Source organism: Orycteropus afer, unplaced genomic scaffold (genome assembly GCF_000298275.1).
Source record: "Orycteropus afer afer isolate SDZICR_OR568_19922 unplaced genomic scaffold, OryAfe1.0 scaffold00140, whole genome shotgun sequence".
Taxonomy (NCBI): domain Eukaryota; kingdom Metazoa; phylum Chordata; class Mammalia; order Tubulidentata; family Orycteropodidae; genus Orycteropus; species Orycteropus afer.
In genome coordinates this window covers 5,432,240-5,453,378 of record NW_006921727.1, presented here as the reverse complement: position 1 = coordinate 5,453,378, position 21,139 = coordinate 5,432,240, and the positions used below count along the sequence as shown (strand labels likewise).

Here is a 21,139-nt window from a genome sequence, read left to right as displayed (position 1 = left end):
AAGTCTACATGTCACCACAGTAGGACAAACCGACAGACAAGTTTGTCCTGCTGTTGGAGACCTCTCGTATCCCCCCCACCTGGGTCACTGTGGCTGACTGTTCCTCTGTCTGGCTTCCTGTCTTTTAATCCTCTTTCTCCTGCTCTTCTGGCCTGCTTCTTTGGGTATCCCTGAGTCTCCCCTCCTCACCTAATCCCTTTGGGTGATTGCTCTTCTCTTTGGCTTCCTGGGTTTTACCCCTTTCTCCTGCTCTCCCGGCCTGCTACTCTGTGCTACGCCAGTGCTTACCTTGCTCCCGGAGACCCTGTCCCTCTCGGGAGGGTAACAAGGGAAAGTGTTCAGTGCAGATCAGTGAGTAAGCACAAGCCCACCTTATTTCAGTACCTATGCTTAAACTGCCCCTTGGCTTCAAATTAGCACACTGTTATTATGTATACTTTAATAAACATTGCATTGTGGAAATTAATGCAGAAAACTCCCGTTATACTCTCTATCCCAATACACATGGGCAGAATAAGAAATTCAGTTTTTTGTGTTTTTTTTTTTCTTTAGAGTTGCTTGGCTGCCATTGTTTATATATTATCTACTGTTTAAACACAATAGATTACAGACAGTAATATGTAGTACCACATGGTGTTAGAGACACAATGACACCGTAAATAATCTAAAAACAATTATGAACATTATGAATGTCAAAAGTTTTACAAAACATAATAAAATTTATGATGAATTTTCCAGTGAAAATGTATTAGCCGAATTTTTTTTAATGTAGAAAGTTTTGAAATCCATTAAAAACTATCCAAAGAAATAAAGATAGCACTGCGATTTCTAGAATTTGGGGGATTTTTATGAATCTTTAACAAACTTATCCTTATGTTTGACTTTTCCTAAAAATTGTAAGGAAAACAAACTTTTCAAATTAAAACTTAAAAAAATTATTCATTGATTAAGTGGGAGGAAAAATAGTTTGACAAATCTGTCTACACTGCTACTGAAAGTAAATACACAGAGATAATTTGACAGTCATTAACAAATTTGCAGAAGTCTTAAAAAAAGGTAATGTTATTATTCATTATATGTTGATCGATACAGTAATAACTGGTCAACATTTTTCTTTATTTTCTATTATTTCAAAAGTACATTAAAGCCATTTAAAATTACTAATCCAATATCTCTTTTCTAATTATAGTGTGATGTTTGCTTTTATATTATTTTTATTTTACTGAAATATATATACAAAACTCATTGTTGTAAGTCAAATCTGACTCACAGAGACCTTTTAGGACAGACTAGAACTGCCCTATACAGTTTCCAAGGCTGTAATCTTCATAGTGTCATACTGGGTAAGGCATTTGGCTGCTAACCAGAAGGTCGTGGTTCAAACCACCACCTGCTCCACCACCTGCTCCGCTGGAGGAAGATATAGCAACTTACTTCCATAAAGATTTACAGCCTGGGAAACCCAATGAGGGTCCAACACTATGGTTGGAATGCAGGGAGTTTGGTTTGATTCATAAAGATGAAAGGAAACTACCACATCTCCCACGGAGCAGCTCCTGGGTTCCAAATGCTGAACTCTCCACTAGCAGCTGGGTGCTTAACCACTGTGCCACCAGAAGTCCTTAGCAATCTATATAACATTCCATTAATAGTTTTTTTTTTTTTGACATCTGCATTTCTTTTCAGAATTTACTTTATTAGTTTCACTTAGTAATTATTGTTGAAAATTATTTTGTCATACAGAGGATCGAGTGTTAAAAATTATCTGTTCTGAGTGTCAAAATGTTAAGTATGACATTGATGGAGATTAAATGAAAAGATTAAAAAATTTTACATTATATACTTTACTGAATTGACAGTTTCCCTAAAACTAAATAATTCTTTCATTCCTAGGAACAAATTCAATTAGTAAAGATGGATGTTTTTTAAAAAATATTCTTGACTTTAATTTGAAAATATCCTTAATATTTTACCATTTTAAAATATTTTTTTCATGTTTTTCTATCAAAGTTATGCTGATTGATTTTAAATTACTTTGTGGCTTTCCATATCTATTTTTTTAATATTCCAAGCCATTATTTGCAGCATACAATTTTCTGTTTCTTCATTTTTTAATTCCATCTCTCCAAACAACAAAGTTCTAAATCTCCTTTGAAAGAAACATTTCGATAAAATTTTCAGCAACTACCAATGTTGTTTATCTGTTTGTGTTTCTCATTCTTGAGTCACAGTCATTTATAACTTAAGGAAAATTGTCTATGTCATTAAACTTTCCAAGTTTATTAGCTTTTGTTTGCTTACCAAAAGGATGGAAGTCGACTCTACCCAGAGGTACAGCAAAAGAAAGGCCTGGCCCTTTACTTCCCCAAAATCAGTCATTGAAAATCTTGTGGATCACAGTTCCACTCCAACACACTAGGTGTTGCTATGAGTTGGAGCTGATCCCACAGCAACTTATTTCCAGTTATCATATGCCAAAAGGTTAGTCTAATTAGAATTCAATAATTTTTTTTTTTACTTACTCATAAATTATAACCATCTGGTTTCTAAATACTTCTCAGACTAGATCATTAGGAATTGGATGTTGAGATCCTTCAGAATTCTCCTTACATTAAAACTGGTCTGCAGTGAGAGTAGGTGATAGTGGCTAAGTAAAGAGAAGAGAGAGAAATAGAGAGAGAGAGTTTTTCTAAAGCAGCACATAATATACTGAACCAGCACCTTCACTATGCAGGTACTTTTTATCTTGCTTTTCAAAGCAGATATTTGTTCTCAGGACTTTAGTTAAAAGTATTGATAATGACACCTGTTTTTGGTTTCCCCTCCTTGGTATAGAAAGCTGAGGGAGCTGGCACTAAATTGTCTTTAGCATTATAACATTTTGCTTTGAGAATTGTAGTTCCAGAAACATATTCTCTTGGGAAAAATTCAATTATTCTAAGCCCAAAGCCTTTAATTCATAAGTTACATAAAGAGTAGAAATAAAATATTTAGTTTTTTGTATGGTATGTTGTTATTGTTATGTGCTGTCAAGTCAGACCCAACTCATAGCGACCCCTCCTTGGGTTTCCGAGGCAGTATCGCTATGGAAGTAGATTGCCCCATCTTCCTTCCCAGGAGTGGCTGGTGGGTTTGAACTTCCAACCTTCTGGTTAGCAGTCAAGTGCCTTAGGCACTACGCTACCAGAGCTCTCACAGGGACAGTGATGAGCTATGTGAAAGGTACTCTTCACCCAGATGAGTGCTGCAGCTGCTACAGTTTAAGAGACGTGCATTAAATAGGAAGTGTGTTCAGTGTTATATAGAACACAGAGGAGGTTTCAACCATAACTAGCAGGATGAAGCTGAGGCTATCTGCCAGAGTTTCTATCTGCAGCAGCAGGAGTTTCCTAGCATACAGGTTGTAGATGCTCCTACAGTCCAAATTTGCACTTTAATGGGCTTCTCATGAGATTCACTAGCCAATCCAGAGGTTGTTCAATGAAACTGGGGCAAAGCACTCATACTTAGCTGCAGGGCAGCCCTGCTTGTGTGGCCTTCTATACAGGCCAACAGGCTGGAAGTCTTCCAGCATCCAAATGAAGTCACTATTAGTTTATTCCAGTCTCCAACCACTGCTGTTGAGGCCTATTGCTCTTTGCAACTTTTTGATATTTCACTTCTTCCCTATTTTGCTCAATGTACTTTTGTTCATGCCAAGTCCGTTCTTTAAAGGTGAGAATCAACACAAATCATCTTTCCAACTCCACCTTACGGACCAGTTAGGTGACATGGCGTAAGAGTCAGTACTCTTGGTGACTACAAAGTGCTTCAGTCCCTCTGTCTTTGGAAGGCCAGAGCAACACAATTCTTTTCTCAAAGCCCTGTAAGAGGTGAACGCCAGGGATAAGACTTGTGGTAAAGTCATCATTAGAGATTTTTGTGTACATTATTAATGAAGTGAAAATATTCTAAATACAATAGATACAATCTTGGAAAAATATATACATATGACTTTACAAAGAGCTCAAACAATGTCCCAACAATAGACTTCCCAATAGCATTTATAGAGGTGACACAGCATAGTAGTGAATAGCTTGGACTCTGAATCCAGTTCCTCCTCTCACAAGATATAGAAGTTTGACAAATGATTTGATTTCTCAGGGCCTCACTTTTCTTATCTGTAAAATATGGTCACTTAAAAAAAAAAACACAAAAACCAAATCTCCTGGCATCAAGTTGATTCTGACTCATAGCAACCCTATAGGTCAGGGTAGAACTGCCCCACAGAATCTCTAAGGCTGTAACTGTTACAGAATTAGACTGCTCTGGTGGCATAGTGCCTAAGGCATTTGACTGCTAATCAGAAGCCTGGAGGTTCAAACCCACCAGCCACTCCTTGGAAGGATGGGCAATCTACTTCTGTAGAGACACTGCCTTGGACACCGAAGAAGGGGTCACTATGAGTCAGATCTGACTCCACGGCAGTGAGTCTGGGTTTTTTTGGTATCATTCTCCTGTGTAGCAGCTTATGGGTTCGAAATGCTGACCATTTGGTTAGGAGCTAAATGCATTAACCATTGTACCACCAGATTTTCATATGGCTATTTAGTGGCAAACAACATTTGAAATGATATAAGCACATTTCTTGCACTTAATAAGCATTTAGTACATGCTAGCTGTAGAAGATAGTGAATGAATGTCCAATAGTGCAGAAATCACTATTATAAATCTTCTACTTATACTATTTCACTTTGATTATCAGTATTTTGTTGATATATGAACACAAATAGCCATGGTTGGTGTTGACTTAGATTCCTATTTTGCTGCAATTTTCATTTCATAATCACAGCAACCTGTTGTTAAAAGGAAAGTGTTGTAGGCTATTGATCAACTTTTCTCAACAATCAATCTGATATAATAATTGCCTAACTCAGTGTTCTGAGTAGATTCAAGGTAATGTAGCAAAGAAGTGCTTATACCAATTCTTGGAATTTTTAAAATTTTTTCAAAATGGTGAAACTTGTCTGCATTGACTTTGATCATAACCCAAGCCCACATCATGTTCAGCGTGCACAGTAACAAAGTAAACACTGAGCACAACCTTGTTGGCAATAGAACAGAGGTGGCAAGCTTTATCAAACACAACTGAAGAGGTGAGGGAAGGGCAAATGTTCAGATTTAGACCTGTTAAACAATTTAGTTTTGAAAACCCATATGCTCTTTCATCCTTATTTCCTGAGTACAACACTAACACATAATGAGTGTTTCAGCCAGATTTATGCTATGGAATGTGTTGAAAGCCCCCAGTATAAACTGTGAATCTTTTTTCAGATATTCCCTTTAAAATCACTGGAACTCCTTATTAGTAGCATGATGATTAAGCAGTGGGCCACTAACTGAAAGGCTGATGGTTTGAATTCACCTAGAGGTGACTCAGAAGAAAGGTCGGGCAAGGTGATCTATTTATGGAAAATCACAGACATTGACAAACCCTATGGAGTGCAGTTCTACTCTCCACTCTGAAACACATAGGGTCCCCCTGAGTCAGAATTGATTCACTGGCAATTGGTTGGTTGGTTGGTTGGTTGGTTGGTCGGTTTATAGCTGCATGAGCAGGATACTGACAGAGGATCTAAGCTTTGCTGCAGCTTAGTTTTACCATTGTTCCATGATTTTTTTAACTAATAGTTTCCTTAGACTCAGTTGGTAGGTTTTTTAAAAAATTTCTTAACAGAGATTGAGGTTTCAAAATATTTTCTCTGTACACAGGAGGTTAATTTTGTCCCACTGTTTAAATAACAAAGGAACACATCCTTTAAAATACACTTTTGTACTTTTCATTTTACTTCTTAAATATTTTTTGTGTGATTTGTTTAAAGAATGTGTCATTAAGCAAAATAATCCTGACACATAAATCAGGGATTTGGGGTCTAGCCCTGGCTCTTCTGGCTCTGTGGTCTTGGCTGTAAAACAGGCCCAGTCTTTTACACAGTGCCTAACAGTAATTAGCTTGTATTTGTTAAATGACTGAATGAATGACCCTTCAGAAACCCATTTTGACAGTTGTGTATAGTGTGATCATATCTACTTCCTAGAGTGCTTTGTACTGCAGCTGTGTTGGTGAGATCATTTAATGTACATAAAGATGTCTTTAAAACAAAAAACTAAAAGCCATTATTGTTATTAAAAGTTACATTGTTTTTATATCTTTCAAAAGTGGATTACCAAACTAAACAGTAGCAGCAAAGAGCATAAAATATGTACCAATATTAATCAACTTTCCAGTACTGATTCTGCCATTTAGTAGCTTAGTACATTAGTAAGTTTTCTAACCTCTGATAAGTCTGTTTTTACACCCATAGAAATATGTACTCATAGAGCTGAGATGAAGATTAATTTGGATAATGCAAAAAAAAATCATTCACTCAAGCATATTTCAATATTGTCTGTAACTCAAATTATGTATAAAATACAATGTTTCTAGATACCCCCATGATTATTTGTATCATTATTAGCATTTTGTTTCTATTTAATACTTTTCAGTTTTAAGGGTTGTGACTTTCCTAGATTATTCATTAGTTCAGTTCTTGGGATAATAATTATATTTATTATTGCTATTTTTGCCTACCATAGTAATATAATTTCAGACTATGTATTCCTGACACTTAAATTATCAATGGATTGCTTAATTATGATAAATAAAATCCTTTCTCAAAGTAAACAACTGTAGAATGATAACAATTGCTTTTGACATGGCATTGCAAAAGGCAAAAATCTTAAATGTCGATTTGAATATGTTGATATATGTAGTTGGAATGAAAATTTTATTTTAAGAACTTTACTTACCACAAACAAAAATCTAGCAAAGACCATTTCAATGATGTGTCTTTCAGTGTGTTATCAAACAATGAAAAAAATAGTACTTTTCTTACTCAACATATTATGAAATATCAAAAATCAATGTGATAACTCTAGAATGTGTGCATTGTAAACAAAAGATAGCCACAGTTTATGTATGATCTTTTCTGTGGCTTTCTGGATCAAAGCCATAAATTCCTATCCCTACTTCAAAATATTATAACAGGAAGCAAATCAACAAAATTAACAAAAATATCTGAATGTCATCTAAGAGAAAAGAGACTAGCCAAAATAAATAATCTAGGAAAGTCACAACCCTTAAAATTGAAAAGTATTATATAGAAACAAAATGCTAATAATGATACAAATAATCATGGGGATATTTAGAAAAATCATATTTTATACATAATTTGAGTTGCAGACAATACTGAAATATGCTTGAGTGAATGATTATATGGTGAGATTGGCTTTCTTACTTAGATTTCAGGAGTTTGTTCACCTAGATTTTAGTCATGAATCAATATTAAATTAAATTAGTTTTAAATTAAAACTAAAAACCCAAGTTGGCTTGTGAAACTAAGCATTAAAAAGCTCCTCATGATTTTTTCCTTCTTTCAAAATGTCTTTTAGAGAGTGCCCATGTCTTCACAACCAAATATTTTGTAATTGTATATTATTACTTTAACTTACAATCAGTTCCCCTCTCTCCGTAATAAGTAAGGAAATGGAACAGGTAATATTTGGAACTAAAATAAAACCATAGGATAGTTTTAGGAATCCAACCAAAGGCAATATGAAAACCGCCTTTCAGCAACTTATCACAGGGAATGTTGCCTTCCAGTGCTCTGGGGGAAGAATCACAGCTGCCTGAGGCTTTGTCATGGACCATCCTTCTCTAGGACAGTCTATCAACTGCCCAACCTGAACACAGAGTCAATGATTTCAAGGTTCATTTCCCTTTGGAAAGAGGAAAAGCCATGTACATAAGGTTCCAGAATTCCAGCAAGACATTTCTTTGACAAAAAGAAATGCTCTAGATATAGATCTCTAACATTAAGATTTTATAGATCCTATTCTAGTAGTAGCAGTAAAACCATAAAACTCACTGCCATTGAGTTGAATCCAACTCGTAGTGACCCCCATTGGGTTTCCTACACAGTAAATCTTTACAGAAGCAGACTGCCTCATCTTTCTTCCTCAGGCCAGCTGTTGGGTTCAAACCACCAAACTTTTAGTTAGCAGCTAAACACTTTAACCACCACACCACCAGAGCTCCTTAGAAGTACCAGTACCAAAAAAACCAAACTCACTGCCATCAAGTCGATTCCAAATCATAACGACCCCAACTGGGTTTCCGAGGCTGTAAATCTTTTCTGAAGTAGATGCCCCATCTTCATTCCATGGAGCAGCTGGTGGACTTGAACTGCTGACCTGCTGACCTGCCAAATACCTCATCCACTATACCACCAGACCAATAGGGGCTATTAATTGAGCACTTATCTCAGAAAAGCTTAAAGGCCTTATAATTTTACTTTGTTAAATCCTACCTATAATTCTGTGTTAGGATCTCTACTTTACAGATAAGGAGACAGTTTCAATAAAGTGAAATGATTTGCTCAAGATAGGCAGTTGTTAAATATATCAAAGTAGTATAGCTCCAAAGTCTTGGCTAAACCTTTAACCAAGAAAACCAAACCCATTTCCATCCAATTGATTCCAACGCATAGTGACCCTAAAGTGCAGAGTAGAACTCCCCTATAGGGTTTCCAAGGCTGTAAATCTTTACCCATGGAGTAGCTTGTGGCTTCAAACTGCCAACTTTTTGGTTAGCAGTTGAGTACTTCCAGGATGCCTTACTTAAACTCTATTGAAATCGAATGATCCTTCTTCACTCTAAAGTAAAGAAAACGTCTATGAAACATTAACCCTAGAGCTTACCTAACTGAATGACCTACACATCTTTCCCATTCATTGAATTAATCTTCAATTCCTGCATCTGGGTGATTTTCAGAGGAGTCTGTTCAAAGCCCTATTGGAACCCTCTTTCTCTACTTTTTATAATTATACAAGTAAAGTCAGGTTAAAATTACCATCCCTAGAAGCTTTGAAGAGGAACATAGATGATACTAGAAAGGAGCTGTTCTACTGAATACTTGTTTGTGATTAAAAGGCAGGGAGATGACTGGCCTCAAGGCTTAGTGGTTGGTTATTTATGAAAACTAAATAGCAGGCATACCTGCTCCTCCACTAAATGCTGCCTCTTTGACACAGGAACTCTGCCAGAGGAAAGTAAAGGTAGCAAAGAAAAGGACAAAAAAATCTCAATTTACATCAACCTAACATTATTTCTGCCTGCAACATTAACTGTGGAATGTTGAACACTACATGGGAAAATATCCTGTGATTCCACTCAGACTTCAAAAAAGCTTTAACATGCCATCATGGATCATTTCAGGAAGTATGACAGAGGATTGAGAATAAATAGGCTTAAAGATTTAAAAATTATATTGCTGTTCATATTTGGAAATTATGCTGTTGGCAAAGATTGCTCTACATATTTGCATATCTTCTTGTGCTTTCCTTGCTGAATTTTTTGATTGGCAGTTACAGTCTACTATTAGCATTTTCTCTGAAAGTGCCATTGTCTTGGTTTGTCTTTTGAATTTCAGTCTGATCTAAAAGAGTTGTAATATATCAGCCAAAAATTATTGACCCATACACTATGTAAGAATATTTTCAACATTTTTATCACTTTATGTCACCAATTTGTGAAGCAATCATCTCTTAAACTAAATTATTATTCTTGTAATAATTATTATTGTAATAATTGTAATTATTGTCATAACTACAATTATTGTAATAATTGTACAAAACATTGATCAAGACAAAAGTTAACATATGTATCAGTAATTTGCACTGAAATCAAAGTGGTTCTGGAACACTTCTAAACTACACATCCAATATTAAGTTATCCATTTGTGGCAAATATTTTCAGTTTGGGCCTCTCTATCCACTCTCCACATTTTTCCACTCAGATATCTGCACCAAGAGGCTAACTTTTATGAGCTATACCAATGGGCTTTATGTGAAGATCAGCCTACAGGAGACACTGAAGAAAAAGTGTAGTCTAGGTATTTATTCCTAGATATCCCTCCCTGGTGAGTCTCCAGGAGTTGGCTTCATGGCATCTCTCTCCCAAAGACCACAGTTCCTGTCAAGGCACTTTCCCATAGAGTTCTCTTTTGGGTTTTCTGTTAACACTTTCTGCCCCTGACCAGAGGAGTTAAGACTCCCCTGTTGTCCAGAGTTGCAGCTCTGGTGGTATAGTGCCTAAAGCATTTGACTGCTAACCATAAGGCTGGCGGTTCAAACCCATCAGCCACTCCTTGGAAGGAAGGTTGGGCAATCTACTTCCGTAGCGATAGCACCTTGGAAACCCAAGGAGGGGTCGCTATGTGTTGGATCTGACGCAACAGCGGTGAGTTTGGTTTTTGTTGGTTTGGGTTGTCCAGAGTACTGCATTATGCCTTGTTTGGCCTAAAAACACTGCCCCAATATTGTAAACATACCTTATTGAAATTCTCCTAACATTGTTCAATTTGTGCATGCTCTGTTTCCTTCTGGAACTCCAATATGTCAATGAGGATAAAAAGGTTAACTAGGACATGGCTCCACATTCCAGCTATTACCAGTTATTTGTTAGTTTATTGTTCTGTGGTAGCTTGTGTGCTACTGTGATGCTAGAAGCTATGCCACCAGTATTTCAAATACCAGCAGGGACACCCACGGTGGACAGGTTTCAGTGGAGCTTCCAGACTAAGGCAGACTAGGAAGAAGGACTTAATTATCTACTTCTGAAAAAAAAAGGAGGGGGTGTCTCAAGAATAGCAACGATTGTAAGGATCACATAGGACTGGGCAGTGTTTTATTGTATTCTACACAGGATCACTGAGTAGGAACTGACTCAACATCACCAAACAAAAACAACAGGACTTAGTTCGTAATCTCAGAACACATAATCAAATATGCAGGACTGATTTCATGGATACATTACCATGTAGTCACACAAAGCCCCACACTCAGAAGGGCCAATGCTTGGTCTAATACTCTACTGCCACTATCTTGAAATTCTTAATAATTTTTGAACAAGATGCTCTATATTTTCATTTCATACTGGACCCCACCAGTTATGCAGCTGGACCTGCAAATATGGTCCAGATGTTGAACACTAATACAACTCCACCAACAATAAAACTGTTATTGTTGTTGTTATGTGCCATCGAGTCGGACCCGACTCATAGTGACCCCTCCTTGGGTTTCCGAGGCAGTATCACTAGGGAAGTAGATTGTCCCATCTTCCTTCCAAGGAGTGGCTGGTGGGTTTGAACGGCCAGCCTTCTGGTTAGCAGTCAAGTGCCTTAGGCACTACGCTACCAGAGCACCCACAATAAAACTAGTTACCATCTAATGATTCTGACCATGATGACCACATGTGTGTCAGAGTGCTCCCTGGATTTTCAATACTTGATTTTTCAGAAGGAGATTGCCAGGGATTTCTTCTTCAGTGTCTCTGGGTGGACTTGAACTTTCAACCTTTGAATTAGCAGCCTAGACTGTTAACTGTTTGCACCAAGAAGGTACTTCCTAATAACAAAAATAACCATTTGTTGAGGCCTCATTATGTTGCAAATTCTGTTCTTAAAGTTTTACACATACTAACTAGTTTAATCCTCCAACATCCAGTGAGATAAGTGCTATTATTATCTGCACTTTTTTTAGTTGAGGACTGAATGCTCAGAGAATTTAACTAACTTGTCTGAGGCTACATTGCTAGTAAGTGTAGAATCTGGAATTCCAATCCAGTCATTCTTGTTTCCTCTTTAATACTCTCCATTTACAGAAGCACAGAGGAGAAAGCAATTAAACTTATAATTAAACTTTAGAGCCATTTGAACAGTAATATGCCATGGGCCTAAGATTCTGCAAAGACTGTGTCTTCTACATAGGAAGGCTAAACCTAGGTCAAAACAGAGACAGAAAATCTGTACTCAACATATAATACTGAACTTCTCATATAATGATTCCATAAGAATAGCTGATTTTGACAGGTTTCAAAGTCCTGAAAAAAATCTAAATGAGAGTTACATCTGTTAGCCCTGACCCTTCTTCACAATTTTCTTACAACTAAAACTCTAGTAAAGCTGTTTAACAACAAGAACAATAAAAATTGTTATCATTTACTTTCACAAGGTAATTAAATAACAATATCTAAGAGATTCTCTATGGGGCAGTTCTACTCTGTCCTGTAGGATCACTATGAGTCAGAATTGACTTGAAGGCAAGGGGAGCCATTGCTGCTTCCTTTTAAGGAGCTCTGGTGGTGCAACGGTTAAAGCATTCAGCTGCTAACCAAAAAGTCAATGGTTCGATCCTACCAGCTGCTCTTGGGAGAAAGATAAGGCAATCTGCTTCTGTAAAGATTTACAACTCTGAAAACCCTATGGGACAGTTCTACTCTGTGCTATAGGGTTGCTACGAGTTGCAATCAACTTGATGACAGTGGATTTTTTTGAGATAACTTTATTTGGTTCATTTATTTCTAAAACACAGAGTTGTATCTGCTAATGTAAAAACCAATGATGTTTTTCTTTTCTCCATGAAACAGTAAAGATCCTTCTTACTAACATACAAATAAGTACTTTTTCTCATTTTAGACACTGAAAATGGTTACAGATTTTGTTTCTACCTTTTTAGATTACGGTATGCCTACATCCATTTAGCCAAGACTCATACAAATCAGGATTTACTCCCTGATTAAGTAAATTCTTTTAAACATCGCTGAAAAAAGCAGGTGTATACTTGCACCATTATTTTTTATCTTACTGACTTCACTCTGTGAGCTGGATCTTAAACATCCCAATCTGACATCAAAATCACAGCAAATCTCTTTTACCCCCAAATAAATGAGCTGGTTGTCAGGGTTAATGGGTATGTTTTAAAGAATATCTTAGCCAAGGGTATTATTTTAAGAGATGAGCAAATGGGGAAAGCCCACAGCCCAGCCAATAAAATATGAACTTAAGGTGCAAAGAAGCACTCATAAATATTACTGAGAACAAGGGGATTCATTGTTTCACTCCAGTCCTTTCAGTGGCTCCTCTGATGTCAACCCCTCTCTGTGCGTCAGGGCAGCCTCTTCCTTTAACCTGTGGTTTTTAAAAGCTGAGCTACTACATTATTTATGACTGTAAATGTGAGTAGCCCAGTCTGTATGCTCCTTGTCCACATGCTGAGCGGTCTTCCCCACCCCTTTCCCCCCACTTCGGTATTTTAGTGTGTAAGGATGAAAGGGTTTTCCCCTGGAGCTGATGTGGTTAGGGATGTAGAATTAGCTGTTGTGTCAGTATGAGGTAGACTGAGGATTTCCCAATACGCCTTCCATCTGCACAACTCAAAGACCAACCTTTACTGACTCATCTCATTCATTTTTTGTTTGTTTCAAATACTTTTTTAAACCATCTTTTCTTTCTCTATATATATCACTCTTGTTGTCCTATGCCTCCAACTGTTCTGATCTCTTTGTCCTCATTCATCATCTCTTCTCAACTTAAAAAAAGAAATAATACTTTCTTCAGAGGGATGACATAAAAATCAAATAAAGAGAATACTTGCAACAGCTTTTTATAAACTAAAAGGGAATCACATGCTTGATTAGTGTTATTATTATTCAATGTTATACTCTCTTTTTTCACTTTCTCCTAAATTTCCCCTTCTAAATTTTAATTATTTTATAAAATAGTGCAGACAAAAGCATTAAATTCTATGAATGAGATCCTCAGTGAGAGGTGAGGAGGCAAAGGAGGCTGGGTAGTGGGAAACAATTACAGGGGATGGCAACAGCAGAGCAGTTCTGATCCCCTGGGGGGCTGTTCTCCTAGTGGGTGGAGGCTGCAATTGGCACCTCATAACCTTTTCCTTCTCAACTAGAGAGGAAAATAGGAGACTGTACCTAAATGATCAAACTGTAACTAATTGATTTTCAGCTCATCCAAGCCTCTAGCAATGAGGAAACTGGGACCAAAGGAAGACCCTGGGGAGGGTGGGAGCAGTAAGGATAGGAGTGCCAAGGCAGCCTGGGGCTACAGAGACCACAGAGCTAAGGAGAAAAGACCAAAGGATGTTAGTGGAGGTGGGGTGGGTGGGTGCTGATATTACAGAAAAATATAAAAATGTAAGGGAAGGAACTGGACAGGGTGGATGAGGTAGTCCCAAATCTTTCTAGTCTGTGTGATCGGACTTTCTTATTCCCAGCTGTTGCTTCTTATTAAACTTTGAAAATTGGCATTTGTGTCTGATCATGTGAACTTTCATAATCTTTTAATTAAACTACGATTACAACTATCTCTGGAAACCATAGCAGTAATTTGACAATAAAGTACCTTTCAAGGAGAGCAAGATTCCCTTTGGTCATGTTTCTGATGTAAGAGGTTGCTGAAAGAAGAGAGAATAAGGTCTCTGCCCCCAAAGACCTCTTTTTCTTCACAAGAGACAAATTTTAAAGAACGATTGCTGTTTTACCTAATTTAGCATTTGTTATGCAAGTCATGATTCATGAATATATACTATAATGGCTTTAGATCACCTTTCTACCATCCCATCCCCCCAAAAAAAATCTTGCATGTGTTTATGAGTGTGTTTATGTTACACAAGTGTTAAGAACTCTGTTGGAGAGACTACATAGATAGGCATCTTTAGGTAGATCTGTATATAAATTCCTCTCAACTGGGCTCTTGAGTAAGCCAAAAGCAATAATAAATATCAATGATGTCTTTCAAATTTGTCATGTGAGGATCTAAGCAGTATTTTTTTTTTTTTTCAGTACCAGGAGAGTTTAATGATTTGGTGAAATAGGGGAAAAGGAGTATAATTTTAAATTTTTCATTTAATTCAATTTCAAGTTTTTGAAGGCATTTTTCTATTTCATACCTAACAAGCTAAATATATTGTTATAAACTATGAAAAATGTAAGCAAGACATTTGTATACTTTTATGCTTGAGAATTAATATGTATTCTTGAAAAATATATAAAAAATCATTTTTCACCAAACCAAATGGTCAAGAAGTCAAAAACCATTAATACCAAAGTTGTTCTTTTTGAAAGAAAATCATATGTACAATGAATAACAGTAAATCTCCTATTTTTACTGTTTTATTATAGTTTCTTCTAAAATGTCTATAATATTATGTCATTTAAATTATACTGTAACCAAGTAATCAAGTGAAAATTGACTTCTAATTAAAAGATCATAGGAATGCACTAAATGTTTATGTAAAAAGCTATCCTGAAATATTTCAAGCAAATTTTATAATCATTCCTTTTATTGACATAGGTATTTGATGTATAAACTAGCCCTTAATATTTTGAAAGAGAAAAAAAGAAAAAGATTTACCAGAAAGATATTTTTATCACTAACAAAATAATGTGGTATCAACTAAACAAAAATTCTACTGATATTCAACGGTCTTAGGCACAAAACAGAGAAGTCAATCTCTAAAAGCCAGATCCTATGAGACTGACAAAGTTGGTCTAAGAGTAATGAACATAGCAAAGCGGAAAGTTTCTCTTTACACAATTAATAATTAACATTTGTTTCTTCAAAGTGAACAAATCACTAGCATATTTTAAAAGTCAAAATAATATGTAGTTCCATATGTAGATGTCTACATTGGCCTTGAGGTAATTTATTTACATTCTATTTTTCCTTTCAATAAATTTTCATCTATTTTTCACTTATGAACACAAAACAAGTCTCACCTAAATTTTAGGAAATAGCTATTTTGGTAAATATGGTTCACTATAGGTTGAACTAAGTTTACTTGTTCATTATGAGCAATATTTATGTTAGAAAAGAAAAATTTTAATGACAAGATACTTGCAGAAAGTACATTATTTGACTTAAAAATATCAACAACACCGTGTACTTAAAGAGAAAGATGCTATTAGACCTTGTTTGTATAATTCATTTTATTATGAGACATGTCAACAGATTCTTTGCATATGTTTAAATATCCAGGTAATTTCCTATACAAATCCCTAGTCTATTGCTAATTTGACTCATTTGCAGTTAGTCCCCATTACATGCATATCCTTTAAGTCACTAAAAAAATAAGGTGAGATCCTCTTGGTTCTTAGTAGGACATGAAACAGGTTGTAGGTAATGAATGTTACATTAAAAAGCACAGAAATTCTAAGTGTAGGTTAATAATGATATTACACTTGGACCTTTTCTGAGTATGTTGTGATCTATTTTATTATGGAAGGAATACAAGAAGAATTTAGTAAGTAGTGATTAATTCCAAGATTTGGGTATATTAGAGAACATGTAGTCTAAGGATGATAAAACTGTGGTTCAATTTTCCTCAGAGACTACTAGGAGAAATTTATCTAGCATCAGAATCAATTTTTCTGTATCATTTGAGACATTTAGTTTGCAAATATTAAATAAAAAAGAAAATATATATTTTGCTATTGAGGATAAATCACAGAGCAGTTCCAGCATAATAAAAATAAAGTCTTCTGAAGCTTATGTCCCATATTGTTTCTATTGTAAATTGAACAAATATATTCATATATACTTAATAATAAACTAGTTTGTTAATGTAATGCAAACAGATACATCCAAAATGTCATTGATCTAAATATTATAAGTATTCTGTAATGAGAAAAATGTGTTCTAGAAACCATTAAATAAAATTCTTTATTATTTTTTTTTATTTTCTTACTCTGTATAAATTTATGAAAATAATAGCAAACATGTAAAATCATACTTCTTTTCTAAAAAAAGCCCCACATTTTTCTTGTGAATTATCAAAATATTTCAATTACAATAAAACATATTGGTAAGAGCAATTCATGACTGAGCTATTGCTTTTTTAAAGTATATAATAAATACATTCTTCTCTGTAGATTTTAGATTATCTGAAATGATTTTTCAGTGATTTATGAATATGCAAATTATGCTAGAAGGGAATTTTTCTGTTAAACTGGGGAAATGAACTTAAATTATCGAATAATACTTTAGAAATGCTACAAAGTAAATTGTACCATGAGCCACATTTGCATAACACAAACAAAGATAAAACATTTAAACCAACTTAGAATTAGGCTAATATTTTAATGTTTTAAAAGTTCCATAAGAAGCCTGTTAATTATATAGAGGAGAAAAGGCCTGGGGACACCTGATTAGTGCAACTAATGATGATTTACTAAAACTTAATAATGAGAGCTTTGTCGCTAGTAACATGAAACATGATTTATTATGCACCTTATCCTTCATACTAGGATTGCTAAAAGCAAATGAGCAGAGCATATTAAGCAACATGTTTTATAAAAGCAGCCATATATTATTAGGATTTGCTGTTATCTGACTTTTCAAAGATTATTTCCTTTGAGATATTATATGAGGAAGTATTTAATTAAGTGTAAAATAAAACATGTCAATTGTAAGTCAAAGCAGATTGAATTTTTAAAATAAAGTTTTAAAAGTTCTTACATTTAAAAGTTTCTCAATTCTTCCTAGTTGGTTAAATTTGTTGATGGATTATTTAGTCTTCAATAATAAAATGCATTCCATGTTATTTATCCCTGAATATGTCTGAAGATAGTAAATTTTCACCTTCAGTTTCTACTGCAACATTTAAAAAATTATTGCCTTTATAAAATCATTTTAAATTGGTAAGCTCCTCAATATTATTACAAGAGGGAACACTGGTCACTGATATTGTATAAATATGGTTTACTATTTCAAGTTTGTTCAAAAATATTATCAATATTTTTAAACTATCATAAAAATTCCAGCACTGAAAAAAATAATTTTAAAAATTATTCTCTGCAAATATTGCTAATTACCAAAATGTTCAATCAAACTTTTTATGAAAAAAAAAGGAAATTTTTCATAAATAAAGACCTTCAGACTATGTTTTATATTTCTCTTGCCTGACAAAAAAAATAAAATAGGTAAAGGCACATTTTAATCATTACAGTTAAGAAATGCTAGATTGAAACTTCATTTCTAAAATATTTTTAGTAGAATTTCAGAATTCTTTCTTGAATTCTTGGATAATAATCGTTTATAGTATTATTTTACTTTAGTTAATTTCACATCAATATTTTCACAGTAGTTGCCTCCCCTAATGGAGAGTTTGAAAAACTCACTTAAGTAGCATGTAAATATACAGTTATATGTTCTTCAAATTAATAACAACAAAAAAGGTTCAAAATGCAACTTTTACTTTTCTATCTCTACATGTTTGGGGTTTTTTTTTCAGTTTTAATTTTTCCCATAACATATCTATTCTTATGAATTTCCCTTTTCCAGATGGCTATTTATTTCTATGTTTAAGTAAGGTTGAAAGTTTAACAAGATTTAAAAAAAAAAAAACTCAAATTTATTCAAACCTTAATGTGTAATTTTAGATTTTCACATTAAAATACATATATATGTATATGTGACTTTGTCGCCTAAGGCAAGGTCTTACATTACATCAATGAAAGAAAGGAAACAGAAGCTGGAAAGGAGAGTTATAGAAAATGACTTTATATAAACATGACCACCTACCAGGCAGCTACTTTACCATTAGGAAAACTTCCCCTTTGTAATAACATAGATTAACAAATAAATGAGGACATACCTAAATTGACAAAGCTCATGACCATGTCAGCATCATTCAGAAAGTTGGTATCATGTAGGCTGGCTAGAGGAGGACTCTGGGTGGTCAAGGGAGTCGTTTGCGATAACTGTATGCGACGAGGATACCCATTGGGAGAGGCTGGGTATCCTTTTCTTGCCCCTCTGGTATCTCCTGCCAGGGATGCCCTTACTGAATATTCTGACTCTTCAGGATTTTCTTCGTTGGCCATGGCATTGTATAGGTCCAGCATAAAGAGAGGCGCAGAGGACGCTTGCTTTCCAGGTGAAAATGGTCTGGGTCTGTGAGGCAAACCCAAAATAGAGAGAATTTCTCTCTGTATTTCCCGTCTTTCATGGTTCCGTAGTCTTCTATAAATAAAACTGGAGTGAACATGATTGTCTCCCAAACCTCCTTTTGCATAACCCACTAGAACCCAGCAGCTCCAGAGGAAACCCACAATACCCCTAAGTAAAAACACAGTCAGATGCATTTTTGTCCAAAAAGGAAAAGTTAGTATTTTTAGTCCTTCTTATCCTCTTTACCAAAAAAAAAAAAAGCCTAAATTCCTAGGAGGTACACTTTCCCAGTAGCAGAAAAAACAAATTTACCTATTCTTCATGACAGTGACATTTCTGAATACAACATCCTCACTGATTTTCCTGTCCTATTTTAAATATTGTGGAATGTGTCAAGAGTAGTTATTTCTAAGAAAGCTGAAACTCGTATTTCCAATTATCCACAGTTGTTAAGAGTTTTTGCTGCATGGATGTAGCAGAAGACGGCTAATATTATTTGATCAGATGACCTATGCATTCCTATATGGATTTATGGTAATCAGGCCTTTGGTATTTGAATAAACAAAAGTTGATCTTCTGATAAACTGTAGTTCCCAAAGTTATCTTCACTTGCTCTTGAGTTCTTCTCAACCATTGAGCTTTTTCCAAGACAAATCCTGATTTCTGAATCACAGATCTATGCTGATCTGCACCTTGGTGTTGGAATATATATTTGTCCGGCAGCTTGGTGATAACTTTCACATCTTTTGTGCCGTCTTAGTGTAAAGTAAGACTCAAGGTTGTACTATTCAAGTAAATGTGTTTGCCTGAATTTACTTGAAAACCTTCCTGTAAATCCATTCAATCCCTTTCTCCTTCTTACTGTGAATTCCACCTCCAGCAGGCACAAATATACCAGCCCTCTTCAAGAGAGATCTAAAGAGTAATGTAAGCACAACCCTGCTGGGAAAGAAGAGGCTTCTCATTGTAATTTGAAACTGGTAAAGCAAAAAGAACTTAACCCTTTTGCTACCAGAAAAATCTCCATTTTTACAATGTTTAGCTACGTGTCTAACATAGCACACTGATGCACAGGGCATATAAGTTCTAGGTGTGAGGGGACCCAGTTTTCAAATAGCTGACTGAAAATTTTGCCATCCATTTTATATAGCACTCTTTCAGATCCCCCCCCCCAATTAATGGCACACATTTAATATACTTCTATATTAAGTCTCAGTTTGTGGCAGAATTAACATGATATGTCTCAGTTCCATATATGAGACTCTTTCTAGTTTTTACAAGTCACTAAAGTTTACTTCTTAAAAAATAAAAGGAGGAGTTGTAAATTGAGTTTACTTTGTTGTTTCTTAATGGCAGCCATATCATTTTAGAATAAATTAAAGAAATAATCAATACTAAATATATTATAGCCTACAAAGCAATAGTTATGATAATTTAATAAGGATAATTAGATAACCTAGCTTTAAGAGTCTTTAAATATTGAAATTTTAAGCAGAAAAGCATATTCATGTTTCTCATATTAGATCAGTACAGTTGACATGCAAATACCTAAAATGAAGCATGACAATTCTTAACTTTCAAATCATTTCAGTTTAATATAAACAGCTTTACAAATTAGATATTTCCCATAAATTGTACCCAGTACTTTGATTTCTTACAACCCATGGAAGTAAACACAAGTCAAATATTCTTCATGACTACATGAAGATTGAGATTTGAGTTTTTAAAATTTGATGTGTATAATGGGTAAAGTGCACACCTTTCTAAAATGCTATGCTTAATCCAAGGAAATGAGCAAAGTATGTGCTTATCCTTAATGTTTAATGCCTTTAAAATTTGGATGTCTACAATGCTTTTGTGCAGCTATAACTTTCCTTACAAGCTCTGACTTAACCTTAGGACTCACAGTACTTTCATTGTCTGGAATAGTATTCTGATACCAATGTAGATTTATCCAGCAAATTCCAGAACAATTATGAAATTTTAATGTTTTTCCTTTACTCTACGTAAAGGTACCTGGTTTCTTATTTAGTTTCTTTTAAAATATTCCCTGAGTGTTCTAAAGCAAAGTCATACTTCTCACACTGCTTCAGTTTATTGATGATAGCAAGATAGTTGCTCACAGAATCATATTGCATGCAATATTTTTGTTATACAAAGTCATTCCACTAATACTTGATGATGATGTTTAATATTTGCCCTACTAAACATTCTCTGTTAAAAGCCACGTAGAATGCCACACAATCAGACCAAAATACTGAAATACAGGGAATGCCTCTATTAATTAGATATGACATGAATGTTAGTGGAAC

The 21,139-nt window shown here is 34.9% G+C and overlaps 1 protein-coding gene across 1 annotated transcript in view; it reads right to left on the bottom strand.

Moving 5' to 3' along the window:
• BMP5 (bone morphogenetic protein 5) overlaps window positions 1–19,021 on the bottom strand; it is a 194,033-nt gene extending 175,012 nt beyond the window's left edge. The window contains exon 1 of the mRNA XM_007945618.2: window positions 18,532–19,021. Coding sequence (XP_007943809.1) covers window positions 18,532–19,021 — 490 coding nt within the window. The remainder of the gene's footprint in view (window positions 1–18,531) is intronic.
• Window positions 19,022–21,139: the final 2,118 nt, after the last annotated feature.